This window comes from Triticum dicoccoides, chromosome 1A (genome assembly GCF_002162155.2).
Source record: "Triticum dicoccoides isolate Atlit2015 ecotype Zavitan chromosome 1A, WEW_v2.0, whole genome shotgun sequence".
Taxonomy (NCBI): Eukaryota; Viridiplantae; Streptophyta; class Magnoliopsida; order Poales; family Poaceae; genus Triticum; species Triticum dicoccoides.
The window spans coordinates 385,638,035-385,658,087 of record NC_041380.1 but is presented as its reverse complement, the minus strand read 5'-3'; the positions used below and the strand labels follow the sequence as shown (position 1 = coordinate 385,658,087).

Here is a 20,053-nt window from a genome sequence, read left to right as displayed (position 1 = left end):
GGTAGGATTTTTCAAACTTAGGCGAGTACTGGACTGCAGCTAAGCCCCCGAGTGGGAGGGTTGCTCTCCACTCGGTAGGATTTTTCAAACTTAGGCGAGTACTAGACTGCAGCTAAGCCCCCGAGTGGGAGGGTTGCGCTCCACTCGGTAGGATTTTTCAAACTTAGGCAAGTACTAGACTGCAGGTAAGCTCCCGAGTGGGAGGGTTTCTCTCCACTTGGTAGGATTTTTCAAACTTAGGCGAGTACTGGACTGCAGCTAAGCCCCCGAGTGGGAGGGTTGCTCTCCACTCGGTAGGATTTTTCAAACTTAGGCGAGTACTGGACTGCAGCTAAGCCCCCGAGTGAGAGGCTTGCTCACCACTCGGTAGGATTTTTTCAAACTTAGGCGAAACGGATTCGTAGCTAAGCCTCCGAGTGAGAGGCTTGCTCACCACTCGGTAGGATTTTTTGAACTTAGGTGAAACGGATTCATAGCTAAGCCCCCGAGTGAGAGGCTTACTCACCACTCGGTAGGATTTTTCAAACTTAGGCGAAACGGATTCGCAGCTAAACCCCCGAGTGAGAGGCTTGCTCATCACTCTGTAGGATTTTTCAGACTTGGGCGAAACGGATTCGCAGCGAAGTCACCCACTGGGGGATTTCAAATGGAAACAAAAGCAACAACAATCGTTTAGAAGGATTATAAAGCTCTTGTCTTTGATAAATAAACTACAAAGGTATTTCTTATTACATCTCATCCGAGTGAGTACTTATAAAAGGGGCGGAGCAGCTCCGCATTCCAAGCTCATGGCTCGTCTTTCTGATGCTCGACATTGTAAAGATGGCATGCTCCATTGTGGAGAACTCTGGTGATAATGAAGGGGCCTTCCCAAGCAGGGGCGAGCTTGTGTGGCTTCTGTTGATCCACTCGAAAAACCAAGTCTCCCTCTTGAAAGGCTCGACCCCTCATGTTTCTGGCGTGGAATTGACGCAAGTCTTGCTGATAAATGGTCGACCGGATCAAGGCCATCTCTCTTTCCTCCTCTAAGAGATCAACTGAATCCTGCCGGGCATGTTCTGCTTCTTCTTAAGAGAAGAGCTCGACTCGGGGTGCGTTGTGGAGCAGGTCACTTGGCAGAACAGCTTCGGCTCCATAGACCAAAAAGAAAGGAGTTCATCCAGTCGACCGATTAGGAGTTGTCCTCAAACCCCGGAGAACTGATGGAAGTTCATCGACCCAAGTGCCTGCTCCGTGTTTGAGATCACGCATCAGTCGGGGTTTCAGTCCCTTGAGAATTAGGCCATTTGCTCTTTCTGCTTGTCCATTTGACTGCGGGTGAGCGACTGAAGCATAGTCGACTCGTGTGCCTTGAGAAGCGCAGAAAGCTCTAAACTCATCAGAATCGAAGTTCGACCCGTTGTTAGTGATGATGCAGTGTGGAACTCCATATCTGAATGTCAATTCTCTGATGAAACTGACAGCGGTGCTGGCTTCAAGATTCTTGATAGGTTTAGCTTTAATCCATTTGGTAAACTTGTCGACTGCTACAAGCACATGAGTGAAGCCGCTCCTACCAGTTCTCAGTGGTCCAACCATATCCAATCCCCAAACAACAAAGGGCCAGACGAGGGGAATGCTCTTCAGGGATGACGCTGGCTTGTGAGACACGTCAGAGTAAAACTGGCAGCCTTCACATCTGTCGACTATATCTTTCGCCATTTCATTTGCACGCGGCCAATAAAACCTGGCTCGGTATGCTTTAGCCACAATGGCTCGAGAGGACGCATGGTGACCACAGGTTCCCGAGTGGATGTCGTTGAGGATCATTCGACTTTCTTCTGGCGTTATGCATTTCTGACTGACTCCGGTCACGCTTTCTCTGAACAGTTGTCCTCTTATCACAGTAAAGACCTTGGATCGACGGACGATCTGTTGAGCCTCTTCTTCGTCCTCTGGGAGTTCCTTCCTAAGGATGTACACAATGTATGGTACCGTCTAGTCAGGAGTGATGACCAGAACCTCCATGATTTGGTCAACCATGGCTAGGATCTCGACTTCAGTCGGATCTGCGGCGCTCTTAGGCTGTGGGGGCTCTTCAGTGAAAGGATCTTCCTGAACTGACGATGTGTGAATATGTTCCAAAAACACATTGCTGGGAATGGCTTCTCTCTTGGAACCTATCTTTGCCAAATCATCGGCTGCTTGATTTTTCAGTCGGGGTATATGATGGAGCTCTAACCCCTCAAACTTCTTTTCCAACTTCCTCACCGCATTGCAGTAACCAGTCATAGCTGGGCTTTTAACGTCCCATTCTTTCATCACTTGATTGACCACCAAATCTGAGTCACCGTAGACCATGAGGCGACGGACGCCGAGTGAAATGGCCATACGTAACCCATATAAGAGTGCTTCATATTCTGCTTCGTTATTGGAGGAATCAAAGTGAATCCGGAGGACGTATCTGAGCTTGTCTCCTCGAGGGGATACCAGTACCACCCCAGCACCAGAACCATTCAGCATCTTGGAACCATCAAAGAACATGGTCCAGTGCTCCGAGTGAACTTGAGTCGGCAATTGTTGTTGGATCCACTCGGTGAAGAAATCTGCTATTGCTTTAGACTTGATAGCTTTCTTTGCCTCAAACTTGATATCTAAGGGAAGGAGTTCAATCGCCCATTTTGCCACTCGACCAGTTGCATCTCTGTTGTGCAGAATCTCCGAAAATGGAGCGTCGCTAACGACTGTAACAGAGTGATCAGAGAAATAGTGTGCAACCTTCTTTGTGGTCATGTAAATCCCATAAACAAGCTTCTGATAGTGTGGATATCTCTGCTTTGACGGAGTCAGAACTTCAGAAACATAATAAACCAGGTGCTGAACTTTATAGGCTTTTCCCTCTTCTTCCCGCTCGACCGTAAGTACTGTACTAACGACTTGTCCAGTGGCTGCTATATAAAGCAGTAAAGGCTCTTTGCTGATTGAAGCAGCAAGCACTGGCTAGGTGGAAAGCAGGGCTTTTAGCTCTGCAAATGCTGCATCAGCTTCAGGAGTCCACTCGAACTTATCTTACTTCTTCATCAATCGGTAGAGAGGCAGTGCCTTCTCGCCGAGTCAAGAAATGAATCGACTTAGGGCGGCCAAACAACTAGTAAGCTTCTGAACATCATGCACACGCACAGGACGTTTCATCCGGAGTATGGCACCAACTTTCTCGGGGTTAGCATCGATCCCTCGTTCAGAAACGAGAAAACCGAGTAATTTTCCTCCTGGAACTCCGAACGTGCACTTTGATGGATTAAGCTTGATATCATACCTTCTGAGGTTGGCAAAGGTTTCAGCAAGGTCAGCCAGTAGGTCGGAACCTTTACGTGACTTGATCACAATGTCATCCATGTACGCTTCCACATTCCGACTGATTTGAGTGAGTAAATACTTCTGAATCATCCGCATGAATGTGGCTCCAGCATTCTTCAGGCCGAATGGCATAGTGACATAACAGAAGCACCTGAATGGGGTGATGAAAGCTGTTTTAATCTCATCGGGTCCATATAGACGGATCTGATGATACCCAGAATAAGCGTCCAAAAAGGACAAACGCTCACACCCCATAGTCGAATCGACTATTTGATCGATGCGAGGGAGAGGAAAATGATCCTTCGGGCAGGCCCGATTGATATGCTTGAAATCAATGCACATGTGAAGTGAGTCGTCCTTCTTAGGGACCATGACAACATTAGCTAACCACTCGGAGTGGTAAATCTCTCGAATAAACTCAGCTGCCAGGAGCCGAGCCACTTCTTCACCGATTGCTTTTCTCTTCTGTACGGCGGACCGTCGGAGATGTTCTTTGACCGGTTTCACTTTTGGGTCGACTCGCAAATGATGCTCAGCCAGTCCCCTGGGAACACCTGGCATGTCAGAGGGTTTCCATGCAAAGATGTCCCGGTTCTCACGGAGGAACTGGGTGAGCGCTTCTTCCTATTTAGAATCGAGTGTTGTTGAAATGTGAGTCGGAGCAGCATTGGGATCAGTCGGGTGAATATGAATCGATTTCGTTTCACCGGACGACTAAAATGCTGAATCCATGGCAGGCTTCTTAGCTCGCAGCAAATCACCCGGGTCTGCATTTTTCTGATATTCCTACAATTCCACTACTGCCATCTGCGCATCGGCGATCTTTGAGCCCTTCTGGAAGCATTCTTCCGCCTTCTTTCTATTGCCAGTAATAGTGATCACACCCTTAGGACCAGGCATCTTCAATTTGAGGTACACATAGCATGGTCGAGCCATAAAACGTGCATAAGCTGGCCTGCTCAGAATAGCGTGATAAGCACTCTGGAAATCCACAACTTCAAATGTCAATTTTTCTTTGCGGTAATTCTTGGAACCACCGAAAACCACGTCAAGAGCAATCTGGCCGAGTGATTCAGCCTTCTTGCCTGGAATGACTCCATGGAAATTCATATTGCTTTCACTGAGTCTGGACATCGAAATGCCCATTCCTTTCAACGTCTCCGCATATAGTATATTCAGGCCACTGCCACCATCCATCAGAACCTTAGTCAATCAGGTTCCTTCGACCACTGGGTCGACCACCAACGCTTGCCTCCCAGGGGAGACTATGTGCGCTGGGTGATCGGACTGGTCGAATGTAATGACAGTCTGAGACCACTTCAAATAACTGGGTGTCGCCGGGACGACCATGTTTACTTCTCTGTTGATGACTTTCAGTCGACTCTTACTTTCAACGTCAGCGAAAATCATCAGAGTGGAATTGACGTGGGGGTAACCATAATGGTCCTCCTCCTCATCCTCAACTTTGTCTCCTTCCTTCTCCTTTTCCTTGGGCTGTTTCTCCCGAAATTGCTGGATTAGGAGTCGACACTGTTGAGTGGTATGCTTTGGGTAAATGAAATTACCCTCTTCATCCTTCTTGGTGTGAATGTGGCATGGTAAATCCAGCACATCATTTTCATCTTGATCTTTTACTTTCTTGGGGTTCCACGGTCCTTTGGATTTCCCCTTGAACTTCCCTTGAGTTACGACCAAGGCTTCTCCAGGGGCAGCTGGCTCGGCTTTGCGTTTCTGCTTCCGACTGGAGTTCCCTCCTCCGGTTTCGTGGGCGACTGTTTTGTGCTTGTACTCTGGAGTCGGTCTTCTTCTTCACCATTGGCGTACTTGGTGGCAATCTCCATCATCTGAGTCAGAGTCATATCTCCTGTCCGACCGAATTTCAGATTCAACTCCCGATACTTAATGCGTTCTTTGAAGGCACAAATTGCTTGGTGATCTGACACATTCTCCACTGTGTGGTGCAACGTGATCCATCTCTGGATATAATCCCTCAAAGTTTCATTCGGTTTTTGAACGCAACACTGTAATTCTGTCAACCCTGCTGGCCGCTTGCATGTACCTTCAAACGTTCTGACAAATACTCGAGCAAGATCTTCCCGAGTATAAATACTACCAGGAGCTAACTGATTCAGCCACGCCCTGGCCGAGCCCTCTAGCATCAAAGGAAGGTGTTTCATGGCCACTTCATCGTTGCCACCACCGATCTGTACAACCACTCGGTAATCTTCAAGCCAAGTGTCAGGCTTGGAATCACTAGTGAATTTACTGACTCCAATCGCCAACCTGAAGTTGGGAGGAATCACTGCAGCCCTGATGGCTCTGCTGAAGCACTCTGGGCCTGAGACGTGCACTTTGCTGCTGGTTGGAAAATCTCTGTCGGGGCCTTCTCTGTGCGCTCTGTTTCTGTCGACCAGACCCTGAACGAGAATAGATCTTGCATCAAAGCCGGGTTCCCTGGGGTCGACTGGAATCCTTCGCCCACCACTATAAGGGCGTCTATCATCCAGCTGCGGAGGCTCGTATGATCCACTCCTTGGGGGAGGCGTGGGCACTCGACGACGATCATCATGATCGAGTCGATGATCATACTGCTCACGGTTTCTGTACTGATCTCGTCGGTCTCCACGTCCCTCACACCTCGGGGCGATCTTGGGCTGTGAGCCGACTAGACTATGTCTGCAACAACGGATCTACTGTGAATCCTATTCCGCGATTGAGATACAACTGTATTCTGCTCTCCCGCGGCTCGGAGTAAGGCCCGGATCTGCACCAAACCTCGACCAGCATCTGACTGGGAAGGTTGGATTGACTCCGCTATTCGGGCCGCAGCTGCGAGATTCTGGATTGGAGTTCGGTATACCTGAGTCGGAGGTGGAAAAAGTTGACGTCGACTGGATTCGGGAGCACGCTGCCAAGCACGCTCGTCGAGTGCGCGCTGGAGGTTCTCCAGTCGAGTGCTCTCAGCCAAGTTGGCCAGGCGCGCCTCCTCTAAGGCCTGGGCCTCAGGGGTTTCTCCAACGATGGGAGTGTGAAGTGCATCCATGTTCCGGCGACGAAGTTCCTCCCTCCTCTGCGAAGAGAGGAGTCCGGGTCGGTACTCTTCGTGGACACGCGACGGATCACCGCCACCATCGCCTCCGTCTTCGCGGGTGAAGCCAGGAGGACTACGTGGTCCATTGACCATCAAAACTTCCGCCGCGGGGTCGCTGCTGTCGCACTCGGATGCAGTCTCTACGGAGCCAGTCGAACAGGCCATAGAGAGTTTCGTCGGGCTCGATTGCCGCGACCTGGGGGGTGGCCGATTAGCGAGCCACCGCATGCCTCACCCACCGCTGAAGTCTCGACCGACCGGAACGTTTGCTCCGGCGGGCTGCAGAGAGGGAGGTCGGCACGGGAGCCGGCCGATACTGAGTCGACGACTGCCGTAGGAGGACGCCACGGACGCACGAGCGAAAGTGCGTTGCTCCGCGGACGGGGAGCGCCTCGACGTCGAGTGGCGCTTCCTGGAGCCAAGCGGAGTCGTCTGCGGTGAATACGAGCGCACCGAGATGGATGTCGTGGCCCTTGGCCAAACCTCCGCCTGAAACCATATTGACGAGGATCGGAAAAAATCACAACTTCTCCAACAAGTCGCTAAGACACCTGCCAAACGGTGGGCGCCAACTGTCGTGGTTCTAAGTCTGATAGTAGAATGGGGGATAGGAATGTAGAGGCAAGATCCTAGCTATGGAGGAGTTGTACATGCAAGTTTTACGAGTGCAGGCCCTTCTCAGAGGAAGTAATAACCCTATGTCCCGGAGCCCGGAGGCGGTCGACTGGATTATGAGCGTGTGAGTTACAGGGGGTGCGAACCCTTGTCCCAGAGGAGGGGGTGGCTTATATAGAGTGCGCCAGGACCCCAGCTCCCCTCCATTAGATAGGATTCAATGTACATGAAGAGGTGGCGTTACAGGTAACGCATGTATTGAAGTGCTACAAATGATCATTAAATATATGAGTAAATATCCGACCGTTGCTGCGTAGAGCGGCTTTAGGTCTTCTTATATGTCGAGTGGTTTCATAGTCGAGTGACCTGGATAAAGGGAGGTCTCCGAGTGAATGGTAGGTCGAGTGGGCTTCACTCGACACCTTTGCTGGATCCCTTCTTCTGATTCTTGAACTTCTTTGTTCTTAGGACAAGGACCTTAGGTAGGACGTATAGGTCAGGCCTATTACCCTACCCCAGGTTCGTGTCCTCATCACCGGGTCAATCACCATGGCGGGTTACTTAAAAGAAGCCCGACGAGTATACAAGGCGACAGTTCATGATAAAGCTTGTAATAGGCCCAAGCCCAGAGGCGGCTTAAGGTCTGTAATTGTAAACCGCCATGTATGAATAATAAGACTTGTAAAGTAAGGCATGTAAAAGAAGTCACCGAGCCGGACACGTTGTATGAGCCAGCCGGGACTCTGTAGGCCGCAGGGCGTCAACCCGTGTATATAAGGGGACGACCCGGCGACGGCTTAGGGCAAGAAACAACAGATCGAGAGCCAAACTAGCGTATTTTGCTCCTTGGTCATCGAAACCTAGCAATACCACAATAACTGGACTAGGCTTTACCTTCACCGCAAGGGGCCGAACCAGTATAAACCTCTCGTGTCCTTTGTCCCGATTAACCCCTTTAACCTTCCTAGTTGAGATGGCTCCACGACTAAGTCCTTTCATTAGGACATCTGCCACGCCCCCCCCCCCCACCCCTAAAAAACGTGGACGATCTACGGTCGGAAAGCCATACTCATCTCGTGGTACGATCCAGAGGACTCGTTGTTAACGAGCGTGCACGCCATGCTCCATTTTCTCTCTCTGTCTTTTCTTCGGAGGACCACAAAATATCTGCTGAGGCACCCACAACTTTCAAAAGAAGTACATCCTCCTACGAGGCACCTGCTTTAGCGTCACGGTGGCATCCAAACCTAGCTGACCTGCGGGACATCACGTTTGGGGCTGCTCGTTCTCTCTAGGCTATAAATATGGCCAAAGAGAAGCAAATGTGCAAAACAGTCTTGCCACTTGACAGCGAAAAAAAAAAGGAAAATAAATTATTCTGGAGACAAAAAGCTCGTCCAGCGACCGTTTCTTTTTTCCTTTTCAGTTTTCACCGTAGCGTGTTCTGTAAATACAACATTCCGAACATCTGAAATCTGAATATTCGAGGGAGTTTTGCATCCAACTGACTACAGAGAGCAGAGCACATGCCTTCAACTTCTAAAGTACTCCCTCCGTTCCAAATTACTCGTTGTAGAAATGGATGTATCTAGAACTAAAATATATCTAGATAAATCTATTTCTGTGACGAGTAATTCAGAACGGAGGGAGTATCTTCAGAAGAACAATGTTCAGAAAATTTGCACAAAATTTTACGCCTAGCATTTGATTCCCTCTCGAACTCCCACGTTCGAAAAAGCAGCTAAAAACGGTTGGTGAGGCGTAGGAGAGCCCGCTTCCCTCCAAATCGCCGATACCCACACGAACGAAACCAACAGAGACGGGATCGCACACGGCTCCTGGACGGAAAAACAGGGGAGGCACGGCGAATCCAAGCCAACTCCGGCTCCCAGCTCCGCAAGCCTCCTTGCTCTCTCCTGCCCGCCTCCATGCCGTCGCCCTCGCTCCGCCTCGCCGTCGTCGGCGCGGGCGCGGCCGGCCTGGCGGCGGCACGGGAGCTCCGCCGCGAGGGCCACGCCCCCGTCGTCTTCGAGCGCGCCGCCGCCGTGGGGGGCACCTGGCTCTACGCCTCCCCCGCCCCCGCGGCCGCCGCCGACCCGCTCGGCGCCGCCGCCACCCACTCCAGCCTCTACGCTTCGCTCCGCACCAACCTCCCCCGCGAGGTCATGGGCTTCCTCGACTTCCCCTTCACCGCGGCGCGCGGCTCCGTCGTCGACGCGCGCCGGTTCCCCGGCCACGAGGAGGTGCTCCGGTACCTCGAGGACTTCGCGCAGCGGTTCGACCTTTACGGGCTCGTCCGGTTCCAGACAGAGGTCGTCGGAGTCCGGCGGGAGTCCGGCGGGAGGTGGGCGGTGACGTCGAGGAAGCTCGGGGAGAAGGGGGAGCACGACGAGGAGCTGTATGATGCCGTCGTGGTTTGCAATGGGCATTATTCAGAGCCTCGCGTCGCCTCCATACCTGGTAATGATTCTCCGCTCAACAAACTCGTAATTGAGCAGAAGAAGTAGTTTGTTGAACCTGCTATGCTCAACGAAATAGTTTGAGCAGAAGAAATAGTTTGTTCAGGCTCAGCACACAGTAAAAATCGACAAATAATACTTCTAAATCGAAAAATCTGAAAAAAATAATCTTGACATTGTCCATGTCGTGTCTTTTGTATGCATGCAATTTTTCATGAAGAAATGACACGTTTTGTGCTCGTGAGATGAAGAAAAACTGATTTCGAGCAGGGTAGGTAGTGATCGTAACCAGAAAAATCTGCATGTGGTACAGATCTCGAGCATGCTTTAAAAATGGGATTTAGGATACTCTGCATGTGGTACAAATCTCGAGCAGAACAGAATCTGCATCCTACGATCTAGAGACAAGAACCAGCTGATTCAGGGTTTAGCAAATTTGATTTGAACTCTTAGGCTTGATGAATTCTTGAAAGATGCCTGTCCAATGTTTTTTTGGACAATTCTTGTCCAGAGTTTCGTTACAAACTTGCAATTTTATGGTCATCAGATCCACAGACAATTGTGAACCTGACAGGAAATTTGTACTTTCCAACATTGACAGGTGCAGATGCCTGGCCTGGAAAGCAGATGCATAGCCACAATTACCGTGTGCCTGAGCCATTCCTTGATCAAGTGAGTATGATTCTGACTATGATTTCTTCCCCACTTATGAGTCGTTGTGCTAAACTGTCTTGAACTTGAAGTACGGATTGCCTTGGTAGGTAGTGATCGTTATCGGGGCCTCGGCAAGTGCAGTTGACATTTCGAGGGACATTGCAAGCGTTGCGAAGGAGGTCCATATTGCCGATAGATCAGCGCCGACTTCCACTTGTGAACAGCAGCCTGAATACGACAACATGTGGCTTCATTCCATGGTAAATGCCTTTTTCCGTGGTGAGTTGAATATGGTGGCTTTATCCGTTAAAGGGGCTGCCATTACCTTGTCATAACAAAATTATGTTCTACTTGCAGATTGACCAGGCACAGGGAGATGGCACTGTGGTGTTCCAGGATGGCAGCTCAATCAAAGCGGATGTCATCATGCACTGTACTGGGTATAGTTATGCAGCATATCTAAAACATATTTCTTGCACAAACCACCCGATTTTGCTACATTGGTTGAAGCTAATCATGTGTTCCCTGCCTTTGTATGTTGGCTAGCTACCTGTATGACTTCCCGTTTCTTGGGGATGATAGCACCATCGCTGTGGATGACAACTGCGTTGATCCATTATACAAGCATGTTTTCCCTATAGAAGTGGCTCCTGATCTGTCTTTCATCGGATTGCCGTGGAAGGTCAATTTGTGTCCAAATTTCTGCTGTTCAGTCTAGATGCACTTATAACTGCCTCGCAATGCTCTAGGATCTAAAACTTGGCGGCCTCTGTTTCATCCAGGTTATCCCTTTTCCACTGTTTGAACTCCAAAGCAAATGGGTCGCTGGTATTCTATCAGGAAGGATCAAGCTTCCATCGAAAGATGAAATGATGGAAGATGTCAAAGCCATCTACTCGAGACGGGAAACTCGTCGATGGCCCAAGAGATATACCCACAACTTCAGTGGTGGTTATCAGGTAGCCTAAAGATGCATGTTAAGGGAGCTAGTTAACAAAGCCTTTCTTGGCAGAAAATGACATATTTCTGTGAATTGTGGGCGTCTTGCACTGTTGCACATCAACATTGTACATTAGAAACGACTATATCGGTTATCCCCTGCTAAGCATGATTTGTTTGCAGTTCGAATACGATGATTGGCTCGCGGAGCAATGTGGCCATCCACCGATTGAAGAATGGAGGAAGCTGATGTATGCTGCTAATGCGAAGAATAAGGCTGCTCGTCCGGAAAGATACCGCGATGAGTGGGATGATGATTATCTGGTGGCACTAGCAAATGAGGACTTCAAAAAATACTTGTAATCTATGTTGTGGACTGTGATTATCATTTTATCATTTTCATTGCCAGGACGCGGTGATAGTCATTGCAGTAATTAATTTACAGGTAAATAATTTTGTATTTTGTACATGCAAGCTCAAAATTGGGATGTCCATGACCTTGAATCGATTGTGAATTACTTTTATCACCATCTGAGGATTCCATATTATCGTCCAAGGGCAATAAAAAAATTAATGCACCAGCCGGGAATCGAACCCGGGTCTGTGCCGTGGCAGGGTACTATTCTACCACTAGACCACTGGTGCTTGTTGATGCAGGTAACCATTACGTCTATATCTCACAATGCTAATTTTAACTGAAGCTAGTTTGTTCTCCTACTAGTACCACTGCATTTCAGTATGGGACCATTGAAGCCTCCCTACGCCGAGAGGTCAGAAGCTAATTCTGGAGGAGATACTGGCGATTTTTCAATGAGATTGATAAAAAATATATAAAGGATAATCAACATCTCATCTTCATCATTGCTTTTTTTGTGAATATCTTCATCATTGTTATAATGGAGATTGATAATTGATTTTTTTAGTTGGAGATTGATAATTGGTTGATTGGTATTATCTGCCATAAAATATCATTAGTTCGACGTAATAATCGGTAAGATTTTATCAAGTTAATATAGTACATTATAGCTTTACGCTCATTTTCAATCACGAAGGGCGCTACCAATGTAGAAACCTTGAGGTGATGCTTAGGGCAATTGGATAAAATAATAATTACTCTCTCTGTAAACTAATATAAGAGCGTTTAGATCACTACTTTGGTGATCTATAAACACTTTTATATTAGTTTACGGAGGGAGTACATGTTGAAATTTTGCTAGTAGATCTTTGGCTCAAAGCCCAACTAAAATTCTGAAATTATCTTGGCCCATTCAGCACACATGTGCGTGAAGTGAGTGAGACTAAAGTTTAGTCCCACCACGGAAGTTGAGATAGAGTTGCACCTCTTTATAAGGTGAGCTCTTCTACCACTTGTATGAGCATGAGAAGAGGAGACCTACACGCGCGCTCCTCCTCCTCCACGCCTCGTCATGACGCGCCGCGCCGCTGGTTGCGGGATTGAGCCGAACCGAGGACAGAGCTATGCACGTTGTCTATATTTTTGCTGCTCGGGAAAAATTAATGAGTCATTAATTAATAATTAATGAACGTGTTAATTACTGAACCGTTTCCGATTCGGACGTGGGGTTTACTCCAACGACCTACCCGGCCCGCACTATATAGTCAGGCAGACGTCTACCCTAGCTGCCGCCGCTTCGTATGGTTTCTCACCATCGTTCCAGATCGTTGCGCCGTCAAGCAAGTCTTCTCCATCCCTCCTTTCGGCGTGCACCGGGAGAAGGGACAGCAGGCCTCCGGAACCCCGCCTCTCGTGATCCTGTACGGGAGAGGGGCAATCAGGTTTTTGGGGAGCGCACTCGCGCGACTGCTGGCAGCGACGACTTCGCGAACGACGACTTCATCCCCGACCTCGGCAACCTCACCCTCAACGACATGGGCGACAACGACAACGCCAGCGGTGCTGCACCCGCTGCACCATATGTTATTCTATCCTTCTTGTTCGAGATCGTGGTAGAATTCATGTTTCCAGTATGTGCCCTAGATGTGATCTGTTCATCTACTATGCTAGTTCACATGATTAGTTTAATCTCTACTATTGTTGTCATGATCTATTTCCTATTTATTCGGATTAAATCTCGTAGTAATTTTCTCATTTTTCCAACAATCTAAAAACCTGAATATAGGCATTTTACTCCGAGTGGTTTTGCTGCACATCTGAAGCCGCCTGCCTTTAAGGGGGCGCAATATAAGAGGTGGCGCACGAGAGCAGTCTACTGGTTTCAGACTATGGGCTGCTATGACGCCACCAAGGGCAAGCCTGAGGGCGATCTTAATCCAGCACAGGTGGAAGCTTTCGAGAAGATCGATACCTTCTTTAAAGGCGCTCTTCTGAGTGTTCTTGATGACTTCATTGTGGATTCGTATATGTCATTTGACAATGGCAAGGACATGTGGGTTGCGCTCGAGGCCAAGTTTGGTGCCTCGGACGCCGGCAGCGAGTTGTACGTCATGAAGCAATTCTATGACTACAAGATGACTGATGAGCGCCCGGTTGTACAGCAGGCTCATGAGATACAGTCGCTCGCAAAAGAACTTGAGTACTTCAAGTGTGTGTTGCCGGAGGCATCATTGCCAAACTTCCACCTTCGTGGAACAATTTTGCTACTTCCCTGAAACACAAGAGACAGGAGTTTTCCGTTGCGGATCTCATTGGTACTCTTGATGTTGAAGAGAAGGCGAGAGCAAATGACACACGTGCTCGAGTTGCTGAGGGAGGTTCTAGTGCCCACATGGTACAGAAGAAGAACTTCCAGCCCAACAAGTTCAAAAACAACAAGAACAAAACTCAGGACAAAGGCAAGTTTGATACAAAGAACAAGCCATCACATTCTACCAACTTCAAGAAGAATTTTCATAAGAAAGGGAAGGGACTTTGCCATGTCTGCGGTGATCCTAATCACTAGGCTCCGAAGTGTCCTAACCGCTTTGAGGAGCGCGAACATGAGAAGAGCGGCAAGTCCGCTAATGTTGTCATCTGTGATACTGATATGAAGGAATCAGGGTACGGCATTTTTCCTACCATCCTTTCAGTATTCCAAACCCCTGATTGGTTAATTGACACCGGTGCCAATGTACATGTTTGTGCTGACGCCTCCATGTTTTCTTCTTACCAGGCCACTGGGACTTCTCCCGTGCTGATGGGGAACGGGTCACATGCCATTGTTTGAGGTGTTGGTACGGTCGATCTGAAGTTTACTTTGGGGAAGACCGTGCGTCTGAAGAACGTTCATCATGTGCCGTCCATCAATAAAAATCTCATTAGTGGTTTGTCGTGGTTCCGACTCTGACAGTGATGTAGGGGGGTGAGTATGGAGAGGCTAGATCCTACTCTGACAGTGATGTAGGGGGGTGAGTATGGAGAGGCTAGATCCTAGCTATTGGGAAGTTGTTACACGCGAGGTTTACGAGTTCAGGCCCTTCTCGGAGGAAGTAATAGCCCTACGTCTCGGAGCCCGGAGGCGGTCGACTGGATTATGTGTGTATGGATTACAGGGGTGCGAACCCTTCATACTGAGGAGGGGGGTGGCTTATATAGAGTTCGCCGGCCCCCTCCTGCCTTCAGTAATGCAGGGTTTAAGGTACATTTAAGATTGGGCGTTACTGGTAACGCCTCTAATAAAGTGCTATAATGACCATGAAGACTACTTAACAGCTAACCGTTTGCCTACTGAGTGACTGTAGGTCTCCTGGCAGTCGAGTGATTAGCTTCATGGTCGAGTGGTAGCTTCTTGGTCGAGTGGTAGCTTCTTGGTCGAGTGTCTTGAACCTGTCGAGTGGGGTACCTTCAAGTCGATTGATAGGTGATTTCTTCTAGGGATGTCCTTCGGTAGGGCTCTTTGGATGGGTCCGTGCCCCTACCCTAGGTACATAGCTTCATCATTAGCCCCCGAATGGATCGAGGTTAGAGTGGGGAAAGAGTTGGGGATCCTTTCCGACTGGTTCTTTGGGGCTGTATGAGTGCCTCGTTTAGGGCCAGTTGTCACGGATGACGTCATCAACCTCTTTCAGTCGCCTCGATCCATTCCAGGCCTTTCGTCGAGTGAATATCTTTGCTTGCGACATGCCGAGTGTTGGTGCGAGCGGGATACTCTGTTTTTGGCAAGTGGTTCTGCGGCCCGCGGATCTCACGGGATTCGGATTTTGGGAAGCGCGCGGGACGGGAGCAGCCGCAGTAATCGGAAGTGATAAAGTGGAAACTCCTCGATCCTCGCATCGCCTTTTTCGCCACGTACTGCGCGCGCGTCTGCTGCGGGATTTGACTGGACTGCCTGGGCCTACCAGTCAGCCACTCGGGAGCGGCCCCTTATAAGTTGCTAGCTCGGGGTTTCCAAGCCGTGCGCTTCTCTTCCTTCTTCCTCTCTCCCTTCGCCAGCCCTCCCGTGACCTTCGGCCGTACCCTAGCGCCGTTAGCCCGTGTGAGACCTCGCCGGCGACGATGGTGAAGGGCAAGACCACTGCTTTGGAGCGCGCGAAGAAGGTGGCGGCGGCGGGGAAAGGAAAGAGGTCTGCACGAGGAGGATCTTCCTCCCGGACCACCCTGCCCAAGGGTTGGATTCAGGGCGACTGGATGCCATCGGTGCTCCGGTAGGAAGATCTCGACGACATGGTCGAGGGAGGAGCCATTCCCCACGAGGCTACGTGTCTCCCGGGGGGGAGATCGAACCTCAACCCCGCGACGGTGAGTGTGTGCTCCTTGCCACCCACATCGACCGAGGGTTTTCTCTGCCTCCCCATCCATTCTTCCGGAGCTTCTTGAATTTCTTCGGAGCGCAGCTCCATCACTTTACCCCCAACTCCATAGTCTATCTTGCCACGTTCATTTTCATGTGCGAGGCCTTCCTGGGTTGCCCTCCGCATTGGGGGCTTTTCAAGCATATTTTTACTTGCCGCTCTCAGTCGGTTAAAAAGGCCAAGTCGAGTGATGAGAAGACGCAAGTGATCCAGCTGTGCGGGGGCCTGGCGATCCAGACGAGGGGGAAGAGCTGTTTCCCCTCTATCACCTTCCCGGAGTCGGTCCGCGGCTGGCAGTCGACCTGGTTCTACTGCCAGGACCAGGCGACCCCCGGACAGTCAACTGGTCTTCCTCCTTTTTCCCTCGACCGAGCCGAGAAGCCTGTCTCTCTGAAAGTCACGCCGGAGGAAAGGGCCCAAGTCAAGGTATTGGCGGGTCGAGTGGTTGAGCTTGTCCGTGAGGGGGTGACTGGGATGGACCTGTTAGAGGTCTTTCTCCAGAGGCGCATCCAACCGCTCCAGGCGCGAGACCACCCGATGTGGCTGTATTCTGGCCTTGACGACACCACTCGGATCCACCCGGAGGAGGTCACCAACGAGATGCTGGAGGGGTGGCTGTCAAGCATCACGGGGAACAAAGACAACCCCCGAGGAGCCAGAAGGGTAATTCCACTCGACAACTCATATGAAGTGGATCAGGTATGTCTTTGTGTCGGATATCTGGCCTTCTGTATTGGTCTTCTTTGGGTAAGTCGATTGACTTTCGTCTTGTCTGTTGTCTTCCAGGCGACCACTGAGATGTACTCGACGCCCAACAGGGCACAAGGGTCGACTGAGGAAGGTGAGGGGAGCGGAGGCGAGAGCGGGGACGACCAGGGCGAGTGGGAGTCCGACGGTGAGGGAGAGGAAGGCGACGACATCTTTCCAGCGAAGAGGAGGAGGAGGCTGAACCCTCCCGCCCGGAGGGGCGATCCAAGCTCACCGACGATCCAGCGCAGGAACGTGGCAAGGCGACTGCTCCTGTTGGGAAGTCGTCGAAACGCCCTCGGACTTCTTCTCCTCTGCCGACCGGGAAGGCTCCCAAGCACCCACGAGCGACGCCATCCAAGCTGCCCAAGGCCTTGCCCAAGATGAAGATAGCTGTTCCCACCATTTCTGGGTAACAATAACACTTGCTTTCCTTTGTCGACTGTGGGCAGATCCTTGGTTGATTCACTGGGCCAACTGACTAACTTTCGAGATTTGCAGTGGTGCAACTTCTGAGGTCTCCGCCAGGAACGACGACCAAGAGATGGAGGACGCTGTCACCTCCAACCCTGGTATGATCACTGACGTCCTGCTTTCGAGTCGACTGAAACTTTATTGCGACTCTGGTCGATTGAATGTTTTCCTTGCAGCTCCTCCTCATGTTATTGACCTCCCAGGCGACGACGACAACGAACCACTGAGGGTGAAGAGGAAGAAGAAGGCGTTGGCTGGCAAGACTCCGCAATCCACTCCGGCGCCTGAGGCCGTAGTTCGGGACGATGGCGAACCCACTCGGGCTTCCGTGACTTTCGCTGTTCCTCTGACGAGTGTGCGGCCTTCAGCGTCGACTGCGGATCCGTCTTCGCTTTTTGCTGCGTACCCCGTCCCTGAGGACCAAGCGGCTGCTGCGAAGGAGGCTGTACGCCAGGCTGGAATCATGATGGAACAGGTGAAAGTGGCTCGGGAGGCTTGCCAGGCGGCTTATGACGCAAGCTCGGCTCTTTAGAGCAATGTCCAGGTCAGTCGACTTCAACACTTGGTCTGTTTTGATATGTCCTTTGACGAATCTCTTTTCCGAAGATCTTGAAGTTTGTACACCCACTGGGTGTGTTTGCCAATTCTTGGACGAGTGGGGGCACGCTAAGTGCACCCACTGGGTGTAGTCCCCGAGACTACGGTGGACTGCTGGCAGTCGACTGTAGTCTTTAAATTGAGTCGTTGTAGTTGAGTTTCTTCTCTCTGTCTGATCGGGTCATGTCGACTGGAACGGTATCCTGTCGATTGCGGGCAGTCGACGTCTTTCTCTTTTCTTTTTTTTTACTGTGGGGGCACGTTGAGTGCACCCACTGGGTGTAGTCCCCGAGGCTACTGTCGAATGTTTCGCTTCGGCTGTAGTCTTAGAAACTCCATTATTGTCTCTTAGCTGCTCGGAAGCAACTTGTCTTGGACTCGACTTCAGGGGTCGGTCGGGTGGGATAGGAACCGGTGGGGGCACGCTAAGTGCACCCACTGGGTGTAGTCGCCGAGACTATGGTGGACTGCTGGCAGTCGACCGTAGTCTTAGTATTTATTGCCTTTGTTGCTTTTTTTTACTGAAATTGTAACTCCTCCCCTTTGACTTCAGAGATCTTGTGATCTTGGAACCCGCTTGGCTGACTTGGAGAAGCAGCAAATTCAAATGAACCTTGATCTGGAGCTGGCCAGGACAGAGCTGCAGAAGGTCAGAGACGGCGCCGCAGGTAAGACGCCTTTGTCGACTGGTTAGTTTTTAGGCTTGAGTATCTTTTCACTTTCTCTGACTCAATCATCATTTTTTTGCAGAAAAACTGAAAGAAGCTCTGGCGAAGAAGGATCAGGACTTGGCTGCTGCCCGTAAGGAGGCTGATGACAAGACTGCTCTGGCCACACAGAAGCTGGCTTCGGTCGACCAATTGGAAAAAGAGAATACCAGGTTGCAGACCGCTCTGAATGAAGCCAACAGGTTGACTGCAAATTGGAAGAAGGAGAACCTCCTCTTGGGCGAGAAGATGGAAGGCATCGCTCGTAGGAGGGACGACCTGGAGGGCTACTTGAGGAGTTTTGCCAAGAAGTTGTACATCAAGCTCGAAGGTGCACATTCAGTTCTGACTATTTTTTTTTGTGTCGACTCGGTTTTACGAAATTTGACTTATCCTTGGGTCGTGTATGCAGAACTTTGCCAGAACTTTGAAGAGGAGACTGGGCGGATCGAAACAGGTTTGGATCCAATCAACTCTCCGGTGAAAGATGAAGCTGCCATGAACCTTCTCCGACTGGAATCTCGTGTTGACGGCGTCATGGATTACTTGGCTCGACTGAAGGTTGCCATGACGCGGATCGACCCGACACTTTGGCCAGAGTCTACGCTCCAGAATGATCTCGAGTCTCTGATGACTCGACTCAACGGAATCCCTGACCGAGTGCAGGAGTGGAAGAAGTCTTCAGCTTGGTCTGGCGCTGACGTGGCTCTGTCTCTGGTCCGCGTCCATTGCAAGGAGGTGCGGGGGGAGAAGCTGGCCTCCATCCAAGTCGCCAACACGAGGAAGCACAACTTCCAGGACTTCATGGAGACATTTATTGCTGCTGCTACCCGTATCGCAGACGGGATCGACTTGGATGAGTTTGTCGCCCCTGCCAGTCCTCCTCCTCCTGAGGAATGAAAAAACTTGCCTCGGAATGCCGAGTGTATTTAGTAATCCGTTAAACTCTGCCTTAAATTTGCCTCGGAATGTCGAGCGGAAGTGTAATAGTTAAACTTTGCCGAGCCGGGGGCTTGAGTACTTTGATCCGAGGTCTCTGGGACCTTTTAGGCTTTATTTGAACTTGATTTGCCGTTGAATCTCTTTGTGGATGACCCGTCGAGTGGAATTTGGTCTTCACTCGAAAAAACTTTGTGTCTGTGGTGCAGCTCCGAAGGAGAAGGTAGTAGTCGATCTACACCCTGTTACTGCAGAGTGGGATGGAGCGCACATTGTATTTGTGGCGAAGCTCTCCAGGAGGAGGTGGTGGTCGACCCACACCCTGTTGCTGTAGGGTGGGACGGAGTGCACATTGTATTTGTGGCGAAGCTCTCCAGGAGAAGGTGGCAGTCGACCTGCCCCTCGTCGTCCTTGGGAAATGAGATGTGTTTCATACTTAGGCGAGCGCTGGGCTGCAGCTAAGCCTCCGAGCGGGAGGTTTTCTCTCGCTCGATAGGATTTCAAACTTAGGCGAGTGCTGACTGCAGCTAAGTCTCTTCGTAGGAGAACTTAGGCGAGTGCTGGACTGCAGCTAAGCCCCCGAGTGGGAGGTTTGCTCTCCACTTGATAGGATTTTTCAAACTTAGGCGAGTGCTGACCGCAGCTAAGTCTCTTTGTTTGAGAACTTAGGCGAGTGCTGGACTGCAGCTAAGCCCCCGAGTGGGAGGTTTGCTCTCCACTCGGTAGGATTTCTCAAACTTAGGCGA

General features: G+C 50.3%; 1 protein-coding gene and 1 non-coding gene across 2 annotated transcripts; one reads left to right on the top strand and one right to left on the bottom strand.

Moving 5' to 3' along the window:
- Nucleotides 1-8,845: 8,845 nt before the first annotated feature.
- On the top strand, nucleotides 8,846-11,639 carry LOC119275070 (flavin-containing monooxygenase FMO GS-OX-like 2). The gene is made up of 7 exons (XM_037555854.1): nucleotides 8,846-9,502; nucleotides 10,103-10,173; nucleotides 10,263-10,415; nucleotides 10,513-10,595; nucleotides 10,702-10,837; nucleotides 10,938-11,114; nucleotides 11,278-11,639. Exons 1-7 carry the CDS (start codon nucleotides 8,971-8,973, stop codon nucleotides 11,455-11,457), a joined length of 1,332 nt encoding a protein of 443 aa, XP_037411751.1. The 5' UTR covers nucleotides 8,846-8,970; the 3' UTR covers nucleotides 11,458-11,639.
- A 29-nt stretch (nucleotides 11,640-11,668) lies between these two features.
- On the bottom strand, nucleotides 11,669-11,739 carry TRNAG-GCC. The gene has a single exon. It is a non-coding gene; the product is annotated as a tRNA-Gly (tRNA).
- Between the last annotated feature and the right edge of the window lie 8,314 nt (nucleotides 11,740-20,053).